Raw genomic sequence first — 24,250 nt, 5'->3', positions numbered from 1 at the left:
GGGCATTACCAAAGAAGAATATGAAAAATCAAAACTAACATCTACTAGAGATGCTCTAAAAATCATATAACTGCATGAAGGAATTTGCTTAGAAATTATTTTAACCGTAATTCCAATAATAAATTTTGATTTAGAAATGTATTAGATGGACTTTATAATAGTGCACTTTGAACACAAAAGCACACAAAATATTGCATGAATTGCTTTGTAGCTAAGTTAGAAGAGGGCACTTAAAAATGCTGAATTTGAAGTACACCAAATTGTGTATTTTTTTGGCTTATTTGAAGAAGGTAGTTTATAGCTGATTTGAGGTCATTCAGGATTGTGCTTTCCGTCCTTCAAATGGAGTAATTATGGTGGATCTGTGAAATTTATTCCAATGTGCCTTTTTTAGCAAAACAACAGAAAAATTTAACCCTGGGTCTATGCCACTTTTAGATTAAGGTGACCAAAGACAATTTTTGAAATTCAAAAAGTGAAAGCACACAGATATATGCACTTTTATTCACCTGCATAGTTCATAATAATGGCTTGCAAACTTTCAGGTTAAGTATCAGAAGTGCCTTTGTTAGCAAACCAACTAATTGTGCCATTTTATTTGCAAATATTTTGGGGGCCTTACTATTTTCCAGATATTCTATTAGGAACTTGGCAATGAAGTAATGAATAAAATAGAATAAAATTCTCTCATAAGGCTTATAAATATAGTAGGATGAGACAATAGAAAGTGGTGGAGATTGCTCTTTCAGATAGAGTCGTCAAGGATGGCATCTCAAAAAGTGATGTTTGATCAGAGATTTGAATTAAGTGATGGCAAATAAAAGAGAATGTTCTGGGCAGAAGGAGCAGAAGGTCCAAAAGTTTTGAGGCAGAACTGTAATTTTCATGGAAATAATATTCATTTGTAGAAACTTGGATAGGAAGTATTTCTATGGATTTTAGCAACAGGTCTCTTGTTATTATCTACTGCTATTCGAAAGGCTGTTACTAGTATCTTATTTCAAAATATCAGCCACCATCTAAACCATTAGGAGAGTTCTTAAAGGCATTTTAAGCCAGGCTGCAGAATAACGTAAGTGTATTAGGGACAGAAGATTCCTTAAAGCTTAAATATCACATGACATGTAACCCAGGCAATTCTGTCTCTACCCGGGGATGGCAAAATTAATTCTTAATGGTTCTTAGAATGTTCTGGAATCGTACTATGACTTTGGAACCCACTCTTATTGAGTGTTTATTATGTGCCTGGAACAGAGCTGGACATTGGCAACATAATATGGAGAGCATGCAGTTGAGGCACCAAAAAAGTATGGTAGACATATAAACAAACTGATTTTAGCAATGGTTATGTTCTATAAAATGTGTAGACAAAGTACAGATCATTCCTGACTTACAATGGTTCGACTTTATTTTTTTGGCTTACGGTGGTACAAAAGTGATGTGCATTCAGTGGAAACCAGCTAGGCAAAGCTAAGATGTTTGGTAGGTTAGGTGTATTAAATGCATTTTCAATTTATGACAGGCTTAACCCAAGGAGAATCTGTACTACAGAAATATAGATAAGGAAAGACCAATCTTGTTTTGGGTGAAGTGATAACCATAACAACTTCAGAGATAGTGATATTTGAATTGGGTCTTGAAAGATGGGCAAGGGTTTGTGAAAGAGATGATCAGATAAAAGTATTCCAATACAGGCACAGCATAAACAAAGACATGGAGGGCAATAGGCCTATGTGAATAAGGCAGAGGTATTTGACAAGTGGGATTGGCAGTAAGGAGTAACTGGAGATGTGAGTGAGGGCAGGGGTCAATCTGTGAATACGCTTATTTGCCACATTAAGGAATTTGGACTTCATGCCATAGACAAAACACAGCTGGAAGCCATTGCTGTTTTTAAGTGGGGGAGTAACAGGCCTAGGTCAGAATTTTAGCTCTATTATTTAGCAGTACTATGGATCGTCAAGCATAGAGACTAGAAGATGGGAACCTGGCTAGGAGATTATTATTATACTAAGCAAAATAAGACAGTCGGAGAAAGACAAGTATCACATGATGTCACTTATATGTGGAATCTAATGGACAAGATAAACTGACAAACAAAATAAATCCAGAGACATGGAAACATGGAACAGACAGAAGAACCTCAGAGGGAAGGAGGGAAGAGGAGTGGGAAGAGATAAACCAAAGAACTGATATGTTCTTTGCATAATCCATGGACACAGACAATAGTGTGGTGTAAGGAGGTAGGAGGGAGAGAGGAGGAGGGGGTCAATTGGGGAAAAAAGTGGGGACATCTCTAATACTTTCAACTAATACTTTTTAATAAAGATTAAAAAAAAAAAAAGAGGCTAGATCTGGAGACCTAGCAAGGAGATGCCTGCCAAAGCCCCATTGGAAATAGTGGGAGCCTGGAGTATAGCAGTGGGTACAGGATGGAGAGGACGGCATGGGGCTAGCGCCCTTACCTGACAGAAGTAACTTTCCATGAAGCCCATATTCAGACCTCCTTCTCGACATTCCCTCATAGAATTTCTTCTTAATGTTCCAGAATATTCTTGACATATCTCAGGTCCTCCTGATGTTTTAACTCCATCGGCTAGTTCAAATCCTGTCATTCTTTCTTCTCCTCCCATATCTTGCATTTCTCTGCCACCATACTCATTTGTGTAAACCCCTGGAAGTAAAGATCAAATTAAATTTACTTTATCTGGTGTAGTGTAGATCAAATATCAGTAACTTACTCTAATATATGGTTTCTTCATTTAAGTGTGCATTGGTGAACAAATTAAAAAAAAAATGAAGGTAATACCTAAATACAGGAACTATAAATATGATATTGAGTTCAAAATAATATTATCAATTAATTTGTTAACTTGGTAATTATTGTTGTTACTTATTTGTTGGTAAATATATGTTGAGCTAGAAGTGAGGGGCTGCATAGTGATTACAAAAACCTGTGCTTCAGAGATTTTTTATTCTATTTTATTTATTTTTTATTTAATTTTTAATTTCTAAAATAATTTTTAATTACAGTTTACATTTAATATTATTTTGTATTAGTTTCAGCTGTACAACATATTGATTAGAAGATCATATACTTTATAGTGTTCCCCCTGATATTTCCATTACCCAACTGGCACCATATATACTTACTATGAGATTTTGATTTTAAATTAACTGAAATTGGGGGGAAATAACCTAAATTCTAAAAGATAAATAGCACAAGAACACCCCGATGTACTAGGAGCACAGGACCTCTAGAAGGCCCAGGAATCATGGCTTTCAGAGAAGAAGCATGGCTGAGGGGGAAAGGTGTGCATGGGAGTTTTGAATTTGCACTTGGATGTGAGGCGTAAATAGAAGTCTCTTAGAACATTCTAAGCAAGTGAGATAAACAATGACTTGGACTATGGTAGTGCCGTGGACAGGGGAACTGTTGACATGGGATAGTGTCCCATGCCTTAATATTTTAAAAATTTTGATTTTAGGAACAGTTTGTTTTCCATACTTCTGTCACTATGGTGCCTCTCATTGTGCTTTGTTCAAGGTTTGTGTAAAGATATGGAGACTTAATGAGAGCATAAAGGTATAAATAACCTGATGATTGACAAGTCTTGAGAACTGATTAGATATCAATGAACAAAAAGATAGAAGAGAATGAGTTTCTACTTTTGAGGTTGGGGGATGTTGGTGTCATTAAAAAAATTGGATACATCAGGAGGAGAAATAATTTTAAACACTAGCATGTCCAGTCTTTTGAATAAGGTCCAGTGCTACAAGTTATAAATATTCCTGTGCCTCTCACATTTTAAAGAGTTCAAAGAAGAAAAGTCATGATTACAACTTTGAAGAAGACTGAGAGAAAAATAAGAGAATCAATATTTACTTACCTTGAAAAAAAAAAAAGATGGTACAACTCTTCAAAGGTATGAGAAGTTTTTAAATATTAAGAGTGGTAGTTATTCACTTACTGTGAAATTCTAATTGTCCCCTGGTTTCTGCCTGTGAACGGCTCTAGACCTACCTCTGTCGTGAGGTAAGTTGCACTGATAGTCTTACCCATGTGCTAGGAGAAGGTCTACCATATGCACACGACCTCAGATGAGACTTTCAAAGATTTTGTTAGTGTTTCATCCACTTACTTTCAAATCTGAGAAACTGGACAAATCTTTTCAGGTCAATATTGATGCTCATGCTGAGAATGGATACAGTTTTTAATTTTGTTATGATAGCTGAAGTCAAAATGATTTTGAAGCATTCATAAATTGTGGAGGTAGATTCTAGTCTCAATAAAGCACAGATCTATTTTAATTATGTTGTACTTTAATTCTAATTAGTATTTTTTGGGTAAGATTTTCTTTATTGGACAAAAAAAGCAACCAAAATAGACTTGTGGTTACAATTCAGTTATTCTTTCCTATTTATAGATATCCTAATCAGGCCATTACCTAAGTACTCTCTGATGATTAAGGAAAATTAAAATAAATTCAACATATAAGAATAATAATTACTCTAGGTTTTCCCTTGTCATTTAATTTATAAATCAGTCATTTAAAAATAAATAATAAAAACAATTTTGAAGGCAAATAAAATAATTGAGAAACAGTGAAGTATGTAAAGAGAGAACAAATTCCTTCTGAATCATTTGAGTTGTTAAAATAAAAAAAACATACCTGAAGTGTCAATACATTCAATTATATTTGCACCTGTTGGTATTTGTGGTATAGGGATGGTGGTCAGACCCTAAAAGACAAGAAACAACATTTTCCCATTTGTAATGAGTCTTTTCTATCTATAGTTTTATATTGGGTTAGTTCTCAAATTACCTCAGATTTTCTGAAAGAAAACTACTTAGGAAACTTTTGAAATCCACTTAAAACAGGAACCTCATTCAGAAAGCTTCCCCAAGTTACTTCCATCTAATTCTGATGTACCTCTGATTTCTCTTCATTTTCCCCATTGACTAGCCCAGAACAAAGAATAGCATAGACTGTGAGTGATCACCAACATCCTCTTTCATGTGCATAAGACTGAGTTTATGTGACTACCATAGGTCATTTCTTACAGATTGGCACTTACCTGGCACTCAGGCCCTGGTCCTTCTACTGCCCACGAATGAATTGCTCCATCTGAACATTCAGGAACAGGCTCAAAGCCAGCTCCACCACCAGGGGCACCTCCGCAATCACAACAGATCATTAAAAACGGGACCACTGACGGTGAAAAGATAGGAATATTGAAATTAGCAGCAGGGCCATATTAAAACAGAACAATTTGCTTTTTGTGAATACCTTTGAATCCCTAATATAACCCCATTTGATCCCAAAAATTATTATGAAGATTTCAGAAAATAAACAGAATAATGGCGAGATACGAAAATCCATGTGAGCTTCAGTATACTAGATTACAATCTATTTTAATTTGTTATATTGGATTCAGATGACAAATAGTATCATACTGTTAAGACAGATGCCTGTCATTACACAAGAAAATAGTCAAGGAGAGAAAGAGGAAAGAAGAAAACAAGGTAGGTGGGGAGGAATGTATTAAGGATAGTAATAAGAGAGGGGGAGCTGCTGAGCAAGCCTGGGTTCCTGACAGACAGGGGGGAGTCTGCACTCTTCTTACTGCCTCCCTGAGACTTTCCTCCCCTGCACCTGGAGGACAATATGTTGTGCCCCAAATGCATTTACAGGAGTCAGTTGTTAGTGAAAAGCCTCCAGTGATATTATATTGCCAAGAAAGAGAGTACAGCTATAATTATAATGAATCAGTTCTGTGGTGCCACACTGACAGCTGAACTCCAGCTGTTCGACACCCTCCATGCTTCCTGCTTACAGAGCCCACAGACTGGTGAGGGGCAGACTTTACCCGCAGACTCCCAACAGTGCCCGCTGATTTGTCTCTTGGGATACAGATATTTGTGTTTTAAATTGGAAAAACATCTCACAAATGATCATTTATTGCAGTTGATAGGATGAAAACATCACACACTATCACCTGATTACCCTTCTGAAACAGAAGTGATCGCAGCAGCTCTTTCACTAGGGGAACCTGGGCTGAGCTCTGTGAAGGGAGTGAAGAAACTAGAACCCTCCTGTGCTGGATTTCCTGCCTCAGACTCTGACTCCCAGGGGCTACCACCTTCTAAATTTATATTCAATGACTAAACTGTTGACTCTTAAGCCCCAGGGAAAACTGTTATTCTCTTCACTGCCCCAAAACATCCTTATGTACAAAACATTTTTCAAAGTTTTCTTAACCTGAGATGTCTATGGTGTGTCTCCAGGATAAAAACAGAGGGCACTTTGCCAGTATTATTTCCAGTTGTAACTATTTTGTAAGTTTTTGGTGTTTAAAAATGTTCTGTGACACAAGTACATAATATGTTTAAAATATGTATGTAAAATAATTTATCTATGGTGTTTAAGAAACTATATTTGTAGTATGCTAATTATTGTTAATGCTTTTAACTCATTAGAGATAAGCCAGAAGTCATGATTATTAGTGGTCATTTTTTTCAGTGTAACAAATAATGCACATATTTTATTCCTAAAAAAGAGAGAGAGAGAGAGGGAAGAAGAAAAAAAAAAATTCCAGGTATTTTGCTTCTTTGAAAATATGCCAGGCTTAGAGATAGCTTTGAATCTAGAGGTATTTGACTCTAAAGCCCATATATATAATTTATAAATCTTTTATTAACTACAGTGCCCAAAGGTAGGCACCATTATAAAGAGCAAACTCAAAGTTAAAGTTATATATTTTTTGCAGTAGAGAAAAAAAGCACCTGGATAAATAAGGTTACATTGAAAAATATTTAATTAAAAAGTTTTAAAATGTTGGTTGATAATATGTTAAAAAATGAGAATTTGGAACCCTGGCCGATGTGGCTCAGTTGTTTGGGTGTCATCCTGTGCACTGAAAGGTTGCTAGCATGGCTGGGTTGCTGGCTTGATTCCCAGTAGGGGGCATCTGACTGATGTTTTGATCTCAGATTGATGTTTCTCTCTCTCTCTTCCTCTCCCTTCCCATCTCTCTAAAAATCAATAAGAAAAAAACAGGAAATTAGGTCATTATCTCTTCTCATATATATTTTATGTTCATTCTACAAATTTACTAGTATTTTTCTTGTGTTGGTTCATTTGACCAGAATGTTTTCTTTTTTTTTTTTTAACCTTGTTTCTACTTTCATAGAACTCTTCACAGTCATTATTTCAATTCTTATGAGCTAGTAAGAATGAAATCCTATTACTAAACATAGACATTTCTTGTTTTTGAGATTTATTTTCAACTTTTAAGTTGTGCGGTCAGTGTGTCCAAAGTCTTTGCGGTTTAGATTAATTTAATTTTGATAAAAAAATTCAAAGGGGTGGAAGTTATTTAAAATAAAAAAGAATCCAGTTTACTAATAATTTTAGTGTGAACTATCTATTTTATAGCTGTGATTGTATTAAGAGAAATAAAGGTAGAAAAATATTTCATAAGAGTGCTCTAATTTCATATTTTATGTGTATGTGTTCTAATTAAATAATGCCTGAGGTATCTTCTGACACTAATATTTTATGATTCCATACTTGAAAAATGACAATGTTTACATTAATTTAATAGTAATGTGCAGATATGAACCTAATGACTTCAGAGCTCCCTTTCTCATTCCTCAGAGACTGTAGGATCTAGCTCAGATCCACTCTAATTTCTATCATCACCCAAGGCAATGTTGAAGATCACCTAGAATCCATTGGATATTATAGTCTCATGGCTAGATACATGACTAAGTTTGCCTTAGTGACCATAAATGTGGTCAATCTCTAAATGTTTCCATGTGTGGTACTTCTTTTTCATCATCAAAGCAATGTTATGTAGTAACAGATGGTAAAAACGAGGCTCAGCAAATCTTTGAAAGACTGAAACAATTACATTTAGAAGCTGAAGTTTAACCCTATGCCTATTTGACTCTCCCTTTCATTAAGTTTTAGCATAGCATGAAATCCCTTCAGGGGCTGGCCCCTGACTGTCTTTGTAGTCTCAACTGTCACCATGCAGTCTTATACATCCTTTATGTCTTCCTTATTGGAATCCTTCATTTCAGTAATGAGCACTCCTATTCTTTGGCGGGTTTGCACATAGATTATTTTTCTCCTTGTATTGTGTTCCCCTTTTTTGTTTTGGTCATAAGGCCAGTTTTGTTAAAACCCAACTCAGACTTTACTTTCTCTATGTAGGCTTTTCTGACTATTTCAGTCAATTGTTTCTCATTGACTTCTTCACTCAAATAGTAATTTGACCTGCCTATTATGAGATTTCCCATCATATTGAGACTGAATGCAAAAAAGTTTTTGTTTTTTTTTCCCTCACCCAAGGACATTTTTGCATTTATCTTAAGATAGTGCAGGAGGGAGCGAGGGAGGAAGAGAGAGAGAGAGAAACATCGATGTGAAAGAGACACATTGACTGGTTGCCACACACATGACCCCAAGCAGGGCTGGGGATGAACTGCAACTGAGGTATGTGCCTATAGTGGGAACTGAACCCAGGACTCTCTGGTCCACAGGCCAATGCTCTAACTGCTGAGCCAAACCCTCCAGGGTGCAAAAAAGTTTTTAATCCTTCAATGCCAAGCAATTAGATTTTTAAAATCTTATAGATCCAGCACCAACTGTAGAAATATCTTGATAATTACACAAAATAAGAGTTTATAAAGTATATTTTATCAAAAGATTAGAAAACGTTTCACAGGTTTTTTTTGGGGGGGGGGCACACAAAGATTAGACTGTTAAAGTACTTACATCCTAGGACCAAGAATCCCATGATGAGTAGCCCAATGCCAGCAGGACCAAAATGTACATTATCTGGGAACATGGGCACCTCTAAATAGCCACTCTCTCCTCCACCAACATTTTCTTTGTTGACAGTAACCTGATTAGAAACATATACATCTGTAGAAGAAATAACTTCATATGTTGGAGTAGTGCCAGGAATTTTCCAGCCGTCACCTTCAAGATCAATAACAATTGTACCAGTACAAGTTCTTTGAAGATTATCTGTAACAAGGTTCAAAATGGAAAATATTTTATAAATTTAGTGTAATAACTGTTGGACAATACAAAACTCTTTTGTTTGCATCAATATTTATTTCAGTGTCTTTATTCCCATTCATTCAGTAACTTCCCAAGTCATCCCTTATTTATGACTCATTTTTTTAAATCAAGCCATCATGACAGTTACTGCCCCCAAAAAACTGTCTCATGTGCAGAGAAGCATAAACAGTAAACACCTCATTATGTATGTTATTGGCCAGTGGTGTGTTATAAGCCACAATAGAAGCATTCCTAGACTATATTTTTTTCATATTTCTTACATGAGAGCTAAATTTTTTTGGTTGTTGTTTTATTGTCTATCTTCTTCAATTATGTTTGTTCTTTTCCTTTTATGAGCTGACAAAATGAACAGATTTTGAGCAGGTTTTAAATCATTTCTACAAAAATTTCCTAGTGATAAAACAGCATATTCCCAAACTCACAACCAAAAACTCATAGGAAAGGGCACTGGCACTGTTGGAGGTGGGGGAAAATTTTCCATTTCCATAAAGAAGGTAAAACAGCTTTGTTTCACAAGCAGATATTCCAAATTTGCTTTCTTCTTGTCCTTCAAAGTTTCAGTAAGTTACTGTGTTCCTTGACTAAATACAGGGGTTGGGAATTTGTTATTTGTTCTAACTTATTGCTCCACACTTGCTGTTTATTTATCCAATTAACCTACCAACCAACCAACCAACCAACCAACCAACCAACCAACCAACTAGTATTTCAAAACAGTAGAGTGATTTTTGGGTGCATTTGATACAAAAGGTAGTGCCTCAGAATACATCTATATTTAGATTAGCAGGTGCCTGGTACTAAAATAGAGTTGTAGCCTTGATTGCAAAATGGAGCAAGGGAACTCTTTGTGGTGATGAATGTGTTCTAGATTTCATTTGTGGCAGTTGTATATGGATGTACACATCTATCAAAACTCATCAAGCTGTACACTTAAAAAGGTTGTATTTATTATATGTAAATTATACCTCAATAAAGTTGAATGAAAAATACATTTGAATCTATATTCGTGTCCTTATCTTGCAATAAAATTGTTCCATTAAAAACTATCAAAATAGTCATATATTCTATAACAATATAACAAAAATTAGTATATGTGAGAGGTGACAAAAATGATATTTTTAAATGAGAAAAGTTGCTCAGATCAACATCAAAAACACATTGCTGTGGTCATTTACATTTGATTTTTAAAAATCAGTCAATTTTCACATCTATTTAAGTGAATGGAATCTACTTGTATTGGCATTTTGTAGGTATGAAGTTGCTCAATTCTCTCTAAGTTACTTTAAAATAGGCTTATTCATCACATCTACATTATTTATTTTCTGTAGGATTTGAATATGAAAATTCATAATTAACAATTGCTCACTACAGAAAAACCACATTACTGAAATTTCCAGGTGTAATTTTTTTTTCTCCTTCAGAGAATAAAATTTCCAAAGGTTAGCATCTACCATGTAAGAAAGTTGCTTCACCGACATGTGCTATTAGGCTAGACTTTAGTGGTCATAATAATTCTTCTACAGTGTAGGAAAGATGTTGATAGAACATTATCCTTTTCTATAGCCTACTTGCAAATATTTACATGTGGTTATCACTGAAGCAATTTTTAAAATTCCATGTTAACTTTTTTTCTATCTATTCCCCCCATTTTATAGAGATACTATAATTGACATGTAATATTGTGTAAATTTAAAGTGTACAATGTGTTGACTTTATATACTTATGTATTACAATATGATTACCTTCACAGCATTAACTAACATTTCTTTCATATCACATAGTTTCCATTTCTTTTTTGTGGTGAGAAAATTTAAGATCTACTCTTTCAAGTATACAGCACAATATTGTTATCTATAATGACAATGCTGTACATTAGATCTCCAGAATTTATTTATTTCATAACTAGAAGTTTGTACTTTTTGACCAACATTTCCCCATTTCCCCCATTCGCCAGACCCTTTTCTGCTATCTTAAATGCGTTTGAACCATGTAGATTGTTTTTAATATTTTAAACACTTCATCTTTTAAATATTATGCAACCCATATTTATGAAGCTAAGTTTGCTGCAATAGTCACAGTAGCATATCTTTCTATGAAAAAATATGATTTATTTTTTAAAATTATATACACACTTCACTACTCTTATCTATAAACCCAAGTAATATAAAGCCAAGTATATTTTGTCCAAGTGCAAGGGAAGAGAAGTCACAATACTTATGTGCCTACTATGGTATTTTACATGTGTCATAGAATGTAATTTTCTCAACAACTTTTTGAATTATTAAAATCCACCTTATTATTAAATATTACTAGTAACACTATTGGATTATTTCTTTACATTATAAGTATTTGGATCTTGTATAGAATTTGAAAAGTATAAAATTATATAAAGAAACAAAACAAAAAACAGATCCACAGCAGCACTACGCAAGAACAACCTCTGTTGATATTTTGTTGTATTATCTTTTGGCCTTAATTATAAATGTCTAAAATTTACAAACTATTTAAGTTACATTGATAGATTATATGATTCATTCTATTTTATATTTTTTACTTTGCATTGTAAGAATTTTTCCACATTTTAAAAAAGTAATTAAAATAGTTTCTGATGGCTACATAATTTTATATTAAGTGGATGATAGATTTTCTATCCAGTTACCTATTATCAATATTGCTTTCAATATTTAATTATTATAGAGAATGCTATAAGTAACCAATTCAGCCTTTTATATTTAAGAATTTTCCTAAGATTATTGAAACTGGGTAAAAAAGGAAGATTTTGTTTGACATTATCATTGTTATCTCTATGACATACATGTGAGCTCTGTTGTTAGACTTTGTTCCTTGATGTAACCCTAGATAGAACCTGGCACAATCGCTGACATTTGGTTAGGATTCAATACATAGGTTCTGACTTAATGAATCGAGACATCCCTGGTAGTACATAACTGAGACATGTTTAAATCCAGTCTTATCTAATTTCATTCCCTTTCATTTCAGCTATGCTGATTCTAATGTTATTAGTTTTGTTGTCATTTTCATCATTATCATTACATGTAATATTCTCTTTAAGAAAAACCTTTTTAATGATTTAGAGAGAGGAAGAGAGAGGGAGAAAGAGAGAGAGATAGAAACATCAATGGAATGGCTGCCTCCTGCATTCCTCCTACTGGGGATCAAGCCTGAAACCTGGACATATGCCCTGACCAGGAGGCAAACTGATGACCTCCTGTTGCATGGGACAATGCTCAACCAACTGAGCCACACCAGCTGCGCTATTCCCATTTTTAATGAGAAAAGTCATGCTTTCTGTTTGCCATAAGCCTAAAAATTTTGTAAGCAAAGTTCGAATTTTCCCTTTATGCCGCCTATTAAGCTTGATGTTGGATGTAAGAATGGAGTAAACTAGCAATTACTTAAGATCATTTTAAACTGAATCCAAATAAGCTTTATCTATAAAAGGAATCATATTTCCATTTGTATTTATTTTGACTAATTGGGGAAAAACAATTTGGTAAAAATTCGGAAAGTTTGAATGACTTCAAAGAAATCCTATTTATAATTTTTTAAATCTGTAAAGCAAGTAGAAATTGCCAACCCCTTCTTAAGATAACTGAAAGAAGAAAAAGAGAGGAGAAAGGAAGGGAGAAAAAGCAACTGAAACAGCAAGTATTGCTTAGTAGAATTAGTCTCTAGAAAATTTCCTCCTTCAGTGACCAGCCTAATTTAATTTTGTTGGTTTAGAAATGTAATATAAACATGTTATCTCCAAATTGCTTACACAAAGTTTTACATCAACTTTGCAAAGATTATGTAAAGTTAAGTTAGTTTGGCTTCTGACCTATTTGAAAATGATTTTATAGTACATACAATTTAATTTTTTTTTTAAATTAATTTTAGAGAGAGAGGAAGGGAGAGGGAGAGAAAGATGGAAACATCAATGAGAGAGAACATCGGCTGGCTGGCTGCCTCATGCACCCTCCCACCAGGGATTGGGCCCACAACCTGGGCATATGCCCTGACCAGGAATTGAACTGGTGACCTCTTGGTACTTGGGTTGACGCTCAACCACTGAGCCACACCAGCCAGGCCAATACATACAATTTAAAAAGTTCAATTATTTACATGAATATGAACTAACATTTATTGAAAGTCTAAGTGCTTTACATGTAATAACTCCTTAAATCAATATTGTTATTGTTCCATTTTGTAGGAGAGAAACTGAGTGATAAATGGGTTACATACCTTCTCAAAAATCCTTATTTAGTTAAGTGATTGTACAAGATACCAATTCATCTCACTCCAGAGCTCATGATAATGGTCTTATTCACTAAATTATACTTTCTTTCATATCATTAAAGATTTGATTCTATAGTACCCCATATGATAACTTTAGTTGGAAAAAGTATTACATCAAAATACAATGATTAAAATTTTAATTTCTGAATACATACACACACACACACATGCTCACACACACACTCACTCACACACACACACATATAAGCTTTTTCTAGAAGAAAAAAGGTTAAATTGATCTCTTACCATCTATAGATAGAATTGTTCCTTGGTATTTTCCACCAAGAATATTATATTGGTCCCAGGTAACTTGATTTCTCAAAGTAATAACCCCCGTTTTTGAATCAACCGAGAGCAGATCTGTTGGATTATCTCCCATTACATATCTGCATTTGAAAGATATAGTACAAATCAAGGTCAGCTATCTAAAAAGGAGATACAGCAAGGTTTTACTTATAAAACATGTTTCTAGGCAGTAGTTATAACCCCTGAATAAAGTTTTCAGTTATCAGACGCTTTTTTTTTTCAGGGCAGTCCCAGCTATTTGAGGACATTCAGAAATAGACAAAGATGTAATTTTAAGAAAAAAGAATTACTGAGCAGTCATTTCTAGTGGAATGTCTCTTATGCCCACTTGGATCTCAGAATAATCTTTTGATGCTTGCAGTCTCGTCTTCATTTGATTTTGGTAGCATAAGAACTATGCTGGAAGACCCAGATCCTAGGACTTCCTGAGCTCATTAATACTTTAAAATTATTCTCTTACCAAAGAAGTTACTTCTTTATCTGCTTGGCCATCATCCCCTCTCTATTTCCACTGCTCCTCTCCACACACACAATAATTTTACAGGACTTTTGAATTCCAAACTATGTATGTCCTTTCCTTATGCTTCTGTCCTGTTTTCTATTCTCTTTCTCTCCTCATCTTTCACTTTGATGTCTTTAATTATCTCATTTACAGTTGTTAAATAAATACTTGTTAGTAATTGTCTCAGGTGTTGTGCTAAACTCAGGGAACAGAACTTTGAGAGGACACAGGGGAAGGGGGTAGGAAGTGGGGATGATCTGCCCTCCGTGAATGCACATCTGATGGATAAAAGAGAGTTTATCAGCAATAGTGGTACAGTGTGATAAGAGCTATAACAGAAATTCTCACATAGTGTGAGAAGAATACAGAGAAAGAACTTTAAAAATTGATATGTGAGGTCTTTCCCCCATTGTTATTCTTGATCACAAGAATATGTTTAAAACAGATATGCACCTATACACACAGATTTTTTTTATGATCAAGTAGAAATATGTGGCTATACAGAGTTTAAAAAAATTACGTAGCATGATTTTTCCTTGCTCTAATTCATTTTTCATACCAAAGTTATTATTGGCCAGTACTCAGTGCTGATTAAAGTAAAGAAAGTAACTAAATATAGTTGACAATCTGGGCAAATTTGCAATGGGAAACTCAGTCCACAAAATTTTCCAGGGTAAATAACCTATAAATAGTAATGAGCTAATTTGGTCAATAAAATATATAAACAAAGGGGTGTCAAAGTTTAAAGATACAATATTTTCACATTTTACATCTTCATATTTTTACATCTTATATTTTGCACAAATTTTTATATGTTTGGAAGTTAAGCATTCTAAATTAAGTAATAATTCAGTAGTTAGTACTTTTTATGATTAAACGAGAGTTTTAAAATAATGAAAAACATTTTAATTCATACTTAAATTTTCTAAAAAGAACATATGTACTTAATTCAATATGTGATGAAAATTAGTTGGAACATGTCAGTCTTACCTAACATTTGTTGAATCCATACCGGTGTCCAGATCAGTAGCTATAAAAGATCCCACTGCATAATTTTGTCCTCTATCACTAGTTACTACAAATGTCTTTGAACCTGGACGGAACACTGGGCCTTCAATGACATTATTCACAACCACAGAGACTGCAGTCCCTGTGAGCTTATATTGAGACATAATTGAATGATGAAATTCAGCTTTATTTCTAACACCAATGCTAAGTTGTAGATTCTCCATTGCTTCATAATCTAGGGGCTAGAAAATACAGAGTGAAATAGTTTTACTAGAAGAAGAAAAACATTTTAGAAGAAAAAGAAATCCTTTGATAATAGGCAAATAAATTCTTATGCTTCTTTCTTTAATTAAATATAAATACATACAATGCATTCTTTCTTTATTTTTAATCCAATACAAGTGCACAAACATATATATATATATATATATATATATATATATATATATATATATATATATAATGCCCAATTGTCTTGTATCCTTTGTTGAAAACATTGAAAAAGTGTGACATGGGTCTGAATTGTCCACCAAATTAAAAACTGAAAATAATATCAATGGTCAAATCCTTGCATTTTGTAGGGCAAAGACAGTTTATGTTATTCTGTATCATTTTATATTTTCAGAAAGTAGTTCTATTTATACAAAGTATGGGCCAGATACATTGTAGTTTCCATCATTTGACTGGTTCTATCCATAAACACTATTTAGAAGAATCTTACTTCTATAAATGTGATTTCTTTCAGTAAGTTAGGAGCTAGACTGTAGCATGTAAATAATAAAGAGAAATTCGTATTTCTTCAACATATTCTGGAACAAACTATTTCATCTTTAAAATAACCAAATAGTCATTTTCATTATAGAAGATGGTGTTAATATCAACTACTTATAATATCCAAAACAACTATGCATTATGTCAAATATATTTTCCTAAATTTTCACTGAGAGTCATTTAGATAACCATTGATTCATACATTGAACACTACCTAGCTAAAAATTTTAGTCTTTGTTCTAATGTTAGCTGTTCTTGCAATTTCAAAAATGACTATAAAATCATGTATACATATACATTACATACAAACACACATACTTATTACATGTAGTATATAATCATAAAAAATAAATTAATATGTGATGCCATATCTGGGAGAAAAATAAAAATCATTCCCATTTCACAGTATTGAAGACAGGTAGATGAATTTTCTAAAGTAATATAGGAGTTTGGAGTGAAATAGTTTAGGACTCAGTTTCCCAGGCATGGAATCTTAGGTAGTATAGTGGAAAGAATATGGAAGGATGCTGTGAGGAATAAACTAACGCCTTTGCACTTGGCCTCACCAAATGGAAGCTATGGACATGGTGCCACTTTATGACAATATGAAACAAATGATTACACATTCCCCTGAGGACAGAATTCCTTAGAAGTTTATTTCTGAGGACTATGCTAGAGGAAGAAGATAGTGAAAAAGGAATTACATTTTACTATGAAGAATCCATATTGTACACATCACAAAGAGTTTATGCACCACCTTTTCAATTTTTTTTTAAAACTGATTTTTTGAGAGAGAGAGGAGGGAAGGAAGAGAGAGAAACATTGATTTGTTATTCCACTTATTTCTGCATTTACTGGTTGCTTCTTGTATATGCAAGATCAAACCCTTGGCACACTAGGAAGACGCTCTAACGAACTGAGCTACCTAGCCAGGGCGCTATTACACATTTAAAAAATAGACTAGCCCAGCTGGTGTGGCTCAGTGGTTGAGCATGGACCCATGCACCAAGAAGTCGCTGCTTTGATTCCTGGTCAGGGCACATGCCCAGGCTGTGAGTCCAATTCCCAGTGAGGAGCATGCAGGAGGCAGCCAATCAATGTTCTCTCTCATCAATGTTTCTGTTTCTCTCTCTCATATTTCCTCTCTCTCAAAAAAAATCAATAAAGAAAAAATAATACTTTCTTGTTTAAAAATTATTTCAATTGACATGATCTGGGAGGGAGTACTGTATTGATAGAAGAGTTTCAAGTTAAAATTCAATGCCTGTTTCCATGAAACTATATAAGCAGAAAACCCCTCTATGTAAAAGCTCTATATCATATACCATTTTAAAACAGGAATTTTTATTCATCCACTCAAGTTAGTGAAATCTCAACATTTTATTTTAAGATGAACATTTGGAAAAGGCCAAGAGAACAAAAATATTTAGTATCATTATATCATACCTTAACAACCTTTAAAATTCCCACATTTGTTTTTTCATTCATTTCTATATCAAACCAATTTCCCTCATTTCCAGAGATAAAGAAGATTACTGCCATCCAGTTCGCTGTGTACTCCTCATCCAAATCAATGACTCTAATTTGGAGCAAGTCTGAATACAGAGCATTTTCATCGATTTTTATGTTATACTGAAACAAGAAGCAAAAAAGCCTTATAGATTGTGTGAATGAGAGAACTATACTAGACTCATATTGAATATTTATAATTATTCATTATTATAGTCTCATTTCTCACTGTTCAAATATTTATCCCCCTGTGCATTATATAAACAAGCACAAAGTACATGTCTACATTTGGGTTGTATGTGACTAAAGATAACATAGACATCTGTAAAGAGGATTGTTCAAACAAATTTTAGAATGTGATGAATTTAAAGTTACTAATTTCAGAGACAGATACTTACTGAAGTCTGTTCCATGTATGGGATGTTATCATTGACATCGAGGATTTTAATGCTGCATTCACAATCTGCTGACATACCATCTGACCCACCATCTCGGTCTGAGCCTCTTACAGCAAGAGAATATTGGGCATATTGCTAAAAATACACATTACAGACAATATCACAGTTGATACACACAGGCCTTATTCTGTCTCCTATAAAGTTCTTTTAAAATGTGGCTCATAATTTACATAAATCTATGGCGGTGATCAGGATAATACAGATAGCTGAAAATTCACAAATCACACATGAATCAATATGAAATTTGCCAGTTCTAGTTGCCCAAATGCTTATTCAGCCTCATTTGAAAGAGGCAACATTCTTCAAAGGCCTTATTTCTTATTCTTTGCTCAGAACTTGAAAACATTCATAAAGGGTAAAGTGGGTCAAAACGATCAGGAAGAAAGAGGTTAAGGTTTATTAAGAATTTTGGCATGAAAACTTCATATCTTTAACAATCTGTCCCTGACTGTGCGAGAATAAAGAAATAACAAATGGTTTGCATTTCTGGAGGGGTGACAGTTGTGGCAGAATTATTGATGATCTAGGTTCTTGATGCTACTCAATGGTGCTTAAATGTATAGAGGCTGGTAAAAGCTATGACTCCTTTTCCAGACACAAGCATATTTGCATTTAAAGCTGGGATACAGTCTTAGAGGATTCATAGTTAGAGACATCCTGAGGTCTCTCCCTGGACGCCAGGTTAAGACTCTCTGCTCCGGTCACTTCCCAGTGACTTCAGAGCTCCTTGACTTTTTGGAGCTCTTCACTGCTCAAACTCTTTCAACATTAAAGGAGTTTCACTGGATTCTTTAAGGAAGTTTGAAAAAGAGCTAAATAGTCCATTTCTTCTGATGGTAATTTTCAAACAAGTATAAAAGGAGATATAGATAAACTAGAATCTGATGGCATTTAGATCATTAAAGAGTGTAAAAATAATCTGATTTAGCCTGGCCGGCGTGGCTCAGTGGTTGAATGCCGTCCCATGCACCAAGAGGTCACTGGTTCAATTCCTGGTCAGGGAACATGCCCAGATTGTGGGCCAAGTCCCCCGTGGGGGGAATGCAGGAGGTGGCCAATCAATGTTCTCTGTCATCAATGGTTCTATTTCTCTCTCTTTCTCCCTTCCTCTCCCTCTAAAACCAATAAAGAAAAAAAAAATCTGATTTATCCTAAACTTCTAGGTCATTAAGAAGAGAATGCCATTTTAAAATAACTATAATGATTAAAATAACATTTCATTGAGTATTAATTAGAAAACAAAACTTTCTCATGTATATCCCTACAATACATACAGGTCAGCTATATTATTTTAAAATAATGAAAAGTTGGTATTTTACATTAAGCTGTGGGACCACATGGCATGATAGAAACCATGTAAATGCTGATTCTAATTAGGTAATACTCACTAATTGTTTTGTTATTTGTAAATGAAAAGATTAATCTGGATGTTACGTAATTTCTATCTATCATTCTGTTCCTGTGATTCATTTTTCACAGTAATCAATGGAACATAAGTAGGTGCAACACAGGGAAGGAAAAAAAAAAAGATTTCTGTTGTTAGATAAATTTAGGATATTCCAAGTTAAAGAAAGATAAACAAGTTTTATAGCCTGAAAAAATTTTTAGAGCCTCGACCATGATGGAATGCATTGTGATTCAGCAAGATAGAGGATATAATAACAAATGGATTTTAAATTTATTTCCTTAGAGAACTCTTTTTTTTAAAAATAGATTTTTGCCTCTACTTTATGCATATGTTTATGTACTCTCAGAATATAGTTTTCTCAATTTGAGACACATCCTAAGTAAGAATAAATGAAAAACGAAAGTATAAAATGTATGTGAGGAATCCCATATTTTCATTTTAAAGATATTTCTATGTCGTTACCATACGTGAAAAGGTTATGTAATTAAAAGTTTTAAATATGGTTTCTTTTTTTCCACTTCTTCAGTACTCTTGCTTTTAGAATCAGTTCCTATGAACTAACAACCATTCAAAGAAAAAGAAATTACCTCTCTGTCTAGAAAATTATTCATTGTTCGAATTTCTCCAGTGTATCTGTTGATAATAAACATGGGTGAATCGGAAGGTTCCTGGCTTATGATCTTGAAGGCTATTTTTGAGTTCAAATTATTTGGTTCATCTGCATCAGTAGCATTGAGTCTCATGACCAGTGTATCTAGAAATCAAGGAAAATTGATTGGAAGTGGACAGTTTGCATTTTTGTTATAGGGTAGCATATTCATATTAATTTTCCAACAAGGTGTTAGGGTGAGTTGATTCATATAATGTGCACTGTACCATTTTTGCTTTCTACTTCTTCAACATATTAATATCTCAGCTCCTTTCTATACATTTGCATTGAGAAAAAAATCACATTTTACCAAGTACCTAGATATTACTGGTGGTTAGAAAACAAAGAAATGTTTTATTCTGCCTTTCTATTTCTTATTCTAGTATAATGTTTTTTTAAGGCTGCTGTGGTGAAACAAATTGATATTAAGGCCAGATCAACTGTTTCTCAACTATATAGCACTTCCTAGGTATATGATCTTCACCTCAGTTTCCACATCTGTGAATGGGGATGATAACAGGACCATTCTCCCTGAGTTCATGAGAGAATTAAACAGCTTGATGAGAGAAAATTAGATACAGTTCCTACTGAATAATGCGCACTCCGTAAATATATATTATTGTTCTGTTTTGGATGGTCCCTACTTTGTCCTATTCCTTATCTTCTCCAATAACCTTATCAGCAGTTTTGAAAGAACACTGAAGAATGTGAAAGGCTGCCAGTGTTCATAAACTAGAATTCTTCTCTACACTCAAAGTGGTTTAAACACAATCTGTGTTCTATAGACAAAAATGCACTAGAGTAACTTTCATCTTTCTCTCTCTCTCTCTCTCTCTCTCTCTCTCTCTCTCTCTCTCTCTCTCCTTCTCTCTCTCCCTCTTCATTTCAGCACCATTTAAAAAATGTTTTCAGCCTGGATGCTGTTGCTCAGTGATTGGACATCGACCCATGCACCAAGAGGTTGCCAGTTCAAGTCCCCAGTGGGGAGCATGCAGGAGGCAGCCAATTGATGTTCTCTCTCATCTATGTTTCTATCTCTCTTTCCTTCTCCCTTCCTCTTTCTCTAAAATCAATGAAGGGAAAACAATTTTTTAAAAAAATAAAAAGTGTTTTCAAAAGGCAATTAATTGTGGTATGTTCATACAATGAATCTGAGGCAAATGTTAAAAGGATTGAAGAAAATCTATATTTCTTAATATGGAAATATGTTCAAAATATGTTCAAATTAATGTTCACATTGAGTATTAGTATGTAGAAAAGTTTCCAAAAACATAAGTTTCCAAAAGCGTGTTTATATATGTTTATGTAATTATAAAACGTGTACCTAAGTAACTAATGATAATGCTTGCCTCTGAACAGAAAACACACACACACACACACATATTTCTGTCCTGTTTGTACTTTCTGTTGTGTGAATTTTTTCAAAATAACATTGTTCAAATGATATTTTTAAAACTTCAGCCCTGGCCGGTTTGGCTCAGCGGTTAGAGCGTAGGCCTGCGGTCCAGAGAGATCCGGGTTCGGTTCCCACTAAGGGCACGTGCCTCGGTTGCAGTTTGTCCCGGGCCCTGGTTGAGTTGTGTGGGTGGCAGCCACTCGATGTGTCCCTTTTACGTCAATGTTTCTCTCTCTCTCTCTTTCTCTCTCTCCCTCCCCACTCTATCTGAACAAAAAATAGAAAAATGTCCTCGGGAGAGGATAAAAAATAAATAAATAAATAAAAGTTCAAAATGTAGGTAGAGTATTTTAATGAATAAAAGTAAATATAAGGATTTTAAAAATTTATATAAGAAGTTATACCATTTAAAGCTTAAAAGTAACCATGATAAGTTGATGTTTTGAATTCAAATGAGAAATGATCTCTGCTGTTTTAATATATTTAGGACAATCTTCAATAGTGTGCTAAGTAGTTGATATACCGTCTCTTCCATGTGACTGAATGTTTGGCAGTTAAAATGTTGCCATTTACAGTAATCCATTGGGAGGCATTGCACCTTTGAACTTCTGAAACTCTTGCACGTAAATGCTCTGTCGCGTTAGAGGTTTTCTGGTGCCTCGCTACTAGCATCACTGAGACAATAGGCTTTAAATATGCTGCTGGGCCAAATGGGATTCGGTTTACAACACGTTTTAAATACATAAAGTCAGTAACTTGAGTAAAAAGCCAACAAAATTTATATATATTGAATCATATAGAAGAGGAAACAATACTTGTTTTGCATGTGTTTGCTGTCCATAAAAGCTTTTAAAGATTATGATCACAAAATAGATAGCCTGAAAGTGATTTCTATGAGTAACTTTAAAGTAGTTAAAATTTCAAAAAAGAAAAAGAAAAAGCAGTATGAATTCAAGTTGATGAGATTGCCCTTCAAAGCAGTCAGGCTGGGAGGCAAACTTCTTTTCCCAGCGCCCCTGCCACTGTGCAAAGTTCTTTTGGAATTTTTCCTTAGGAATCTGGTACAGAGGTGGTATGAGAATTACGTGAGAACATTCTTTTCATTACTTTGGAGTTGCCCTTTGCATATGACAGATTCAAGCTGCTTTTGCAGTTGAAGGGAAAGCCTTTATGGAGACGTTCTCATGCCTTTGTCTTCTGCATGTTTTTCTATAATGATCTCTTACATTTAATTTAGCCTTTAGTTGACTGGCTGTTAAGAATCATCTGGAAGCCAATATATTCTTGCTTACCTAATAAAGTTGATTACTTACTTGCATTAGAATTTTCTTCTATTTGTCCTAGAAAAGTAGACATAGAAAATACTGGCGGGTTGTCGTTTATATCCAAAACCCTAACTCTGAGCTCAAGAGGTCTCTCTAAATCTTGGCCCTGTGCATTCAGAGCTCGACAGTAGATCTGGGGGAAAAAAAGAAAGAAAGAAATAGTTATATGATGCAACCAATATTAAATTTGTACTTTGTTTGGACACTATACTAGGCACTGTGTAACTAAAAGACAAATAAGACTTTGTGTCCTACTGAAGTGTAAGCACAAGCAGTACTTCTAATCAAGAGGAGGCACACGTGTACTGAAAATACCATTGAAGAAAAGGTAACATGATCAGTTACAAAAGGAAGAACAAAAATACTATGACATCATGGGAGGATGTAATGATTGAGACAGATCTTAAAAGAGAATTTCAACCGGTGGAGCTAGGACTTGGCAGGGTGTTCCAAGCAAAGGGATTCATGTAAGGAAAGAAACAAAGTGATGAAAATACATTGTTTGAAAATAGAAATAGGAACTATTAGGGATTGAGGCTATGGTACAGGAGAGTCACATTGGGGCTTCGAAGAAATATAGATTCATAAGCTAGGTGGTGGCTATATGGGTGTTTGTGTTGTTGTGTTATTAGACATGTACATAATATAATGTATACTATTTTACCTATTTGATATATTTCATTTAAAAATGTTTTGTACTTTTAAAAAAGCAAATAGGCTGGCATGCTGATTTAGAGAGTTTTGGGGAAAACATTGTGGGAAATAAGGCAGGAATATAAATTTTGAATAGAAGACTGAGAAATTAAAATAGTGTTAGGAATACAGACAAGCAGTATGAGTGAAAGCAGCAAACAGATTAGTATTTGAAAGTACTTTGGATATGGATTTAATGGGTTTTAACAGAAGAGGTTATAAGATCATGACAAGTTTTCTTTATTTAAAATTTTTATTTATTCATTGATTTTAGAGAGTAAGGAAGAGAGAGACAGAGAGACAGAGAGAGAGAGAGAGAGAGAGAGAGAGAGAAAGAGAGAGAGAGAAAGAGAGAGAGAATCTTATCACTCCACTTATTTATGCATTCATTGGTTGATTCTGGTATGTGCCTTGATCCAGGATAGAAACCCATATGGGGATGATGCTCTAACCAACTGAGCTACCCAGCCAGAGCCTATTTCTTTGTTTTTAATTTTAAGTATTAACAAGGCTGACCATGAAGGAATCTACTCACAGAGAGAGCAGAAGAGATATGAAAAAACAAATACGATACAATAAGGTTCTTGTAAAACCATGTAACTATGGGACAATGGAAACTCTTGAGATATACTAAAAAAAAACAAACAGAAAATTCATCTTGCTTTTCGATTGAATGTAGAACCTGAGGGTGGAGAGAATTAATTATAGGAGTTTGTGGTGGAGAGCCTCAGATTTTTTAATGAAGTTAGTCACAAGGTCAGCTGCTTAAAATAGAAATGAGGTGAAGGGTTTGAAGAGTAAGCACTTCAACTTTGACACAGGTACCCT

The 24,250-nt window shown here is 34.2% G+C and overlaps 1 protein-coding gene across 1 annotated transcript in view; it reads right to left on the bottom strand.

Annotated features, from left to right (window-relative positions):
* DSG1 (desmoglein 1) overlaps positions 1-24,250 on the bottom strand; it is a 38,608-nt gene that overhangs the window by 3,426 nt on the left and 10,932 nt on the right. Inside the window, exons 5-14 of the mRNA XM_036245729.1 lie at positions 22,718-22,862; positions 19,947-20,113; positions 17,892-18,026; positions 17,431-17,616; positions 15,196-15,455; positions 13,644-13,783; positions 8,787-9,041; positions 5,080-5,213; positions 4,674-4,743; positions 2,466-2,674 (exon numbers count right to left, since the gene is read on the bottom strand). Coding sequence (XP_036101622.1) covers positions 2,466-2,674; positions 4,674-4,743; positions 5,080-5,213; positions 8,787-9,041; positions 13,644-13,783; positions 15,196-15,455; positions 17,431-17,616; positions 17,892-18,026; positions 19,947-20,113; positions 22,718-22,862 — 1,701 coding nt within the window. The remainder of the gene's footprint in view (positions 1-2,465; positions 2,675-4,673; positions 4,744-5,079; positions 5,214-8,786; positions 9,042-13,643; positions 13,784-15,195; positions 15,456-17,430; positions 17,617-17,891; positions 18,027-19,946; positions 20,114-22,717; positions 22,863-24,250) is intronic.

This window comes from Molossus molossus, unplaced genomic scaffold (assembly GCF_014108415.1).
Source record: "Molossus molossus isolate mMolMol1 unplaced genomic scaffold, mMolMol1.p scaffold_m16_p_6, whole genome shotgun sequence".
NCBI classification, from domain to species: Eukaryota; Metazoa; Chordata; class Mammalia; order Chiroptera; family Molossidae; genus Molossus; species Molossus molossus.
The sequence above is the reverse complement of the archived record's forward strand: the minus strand, read 5'-3'. Positions and strand labels throughout refer to the sequence as shown.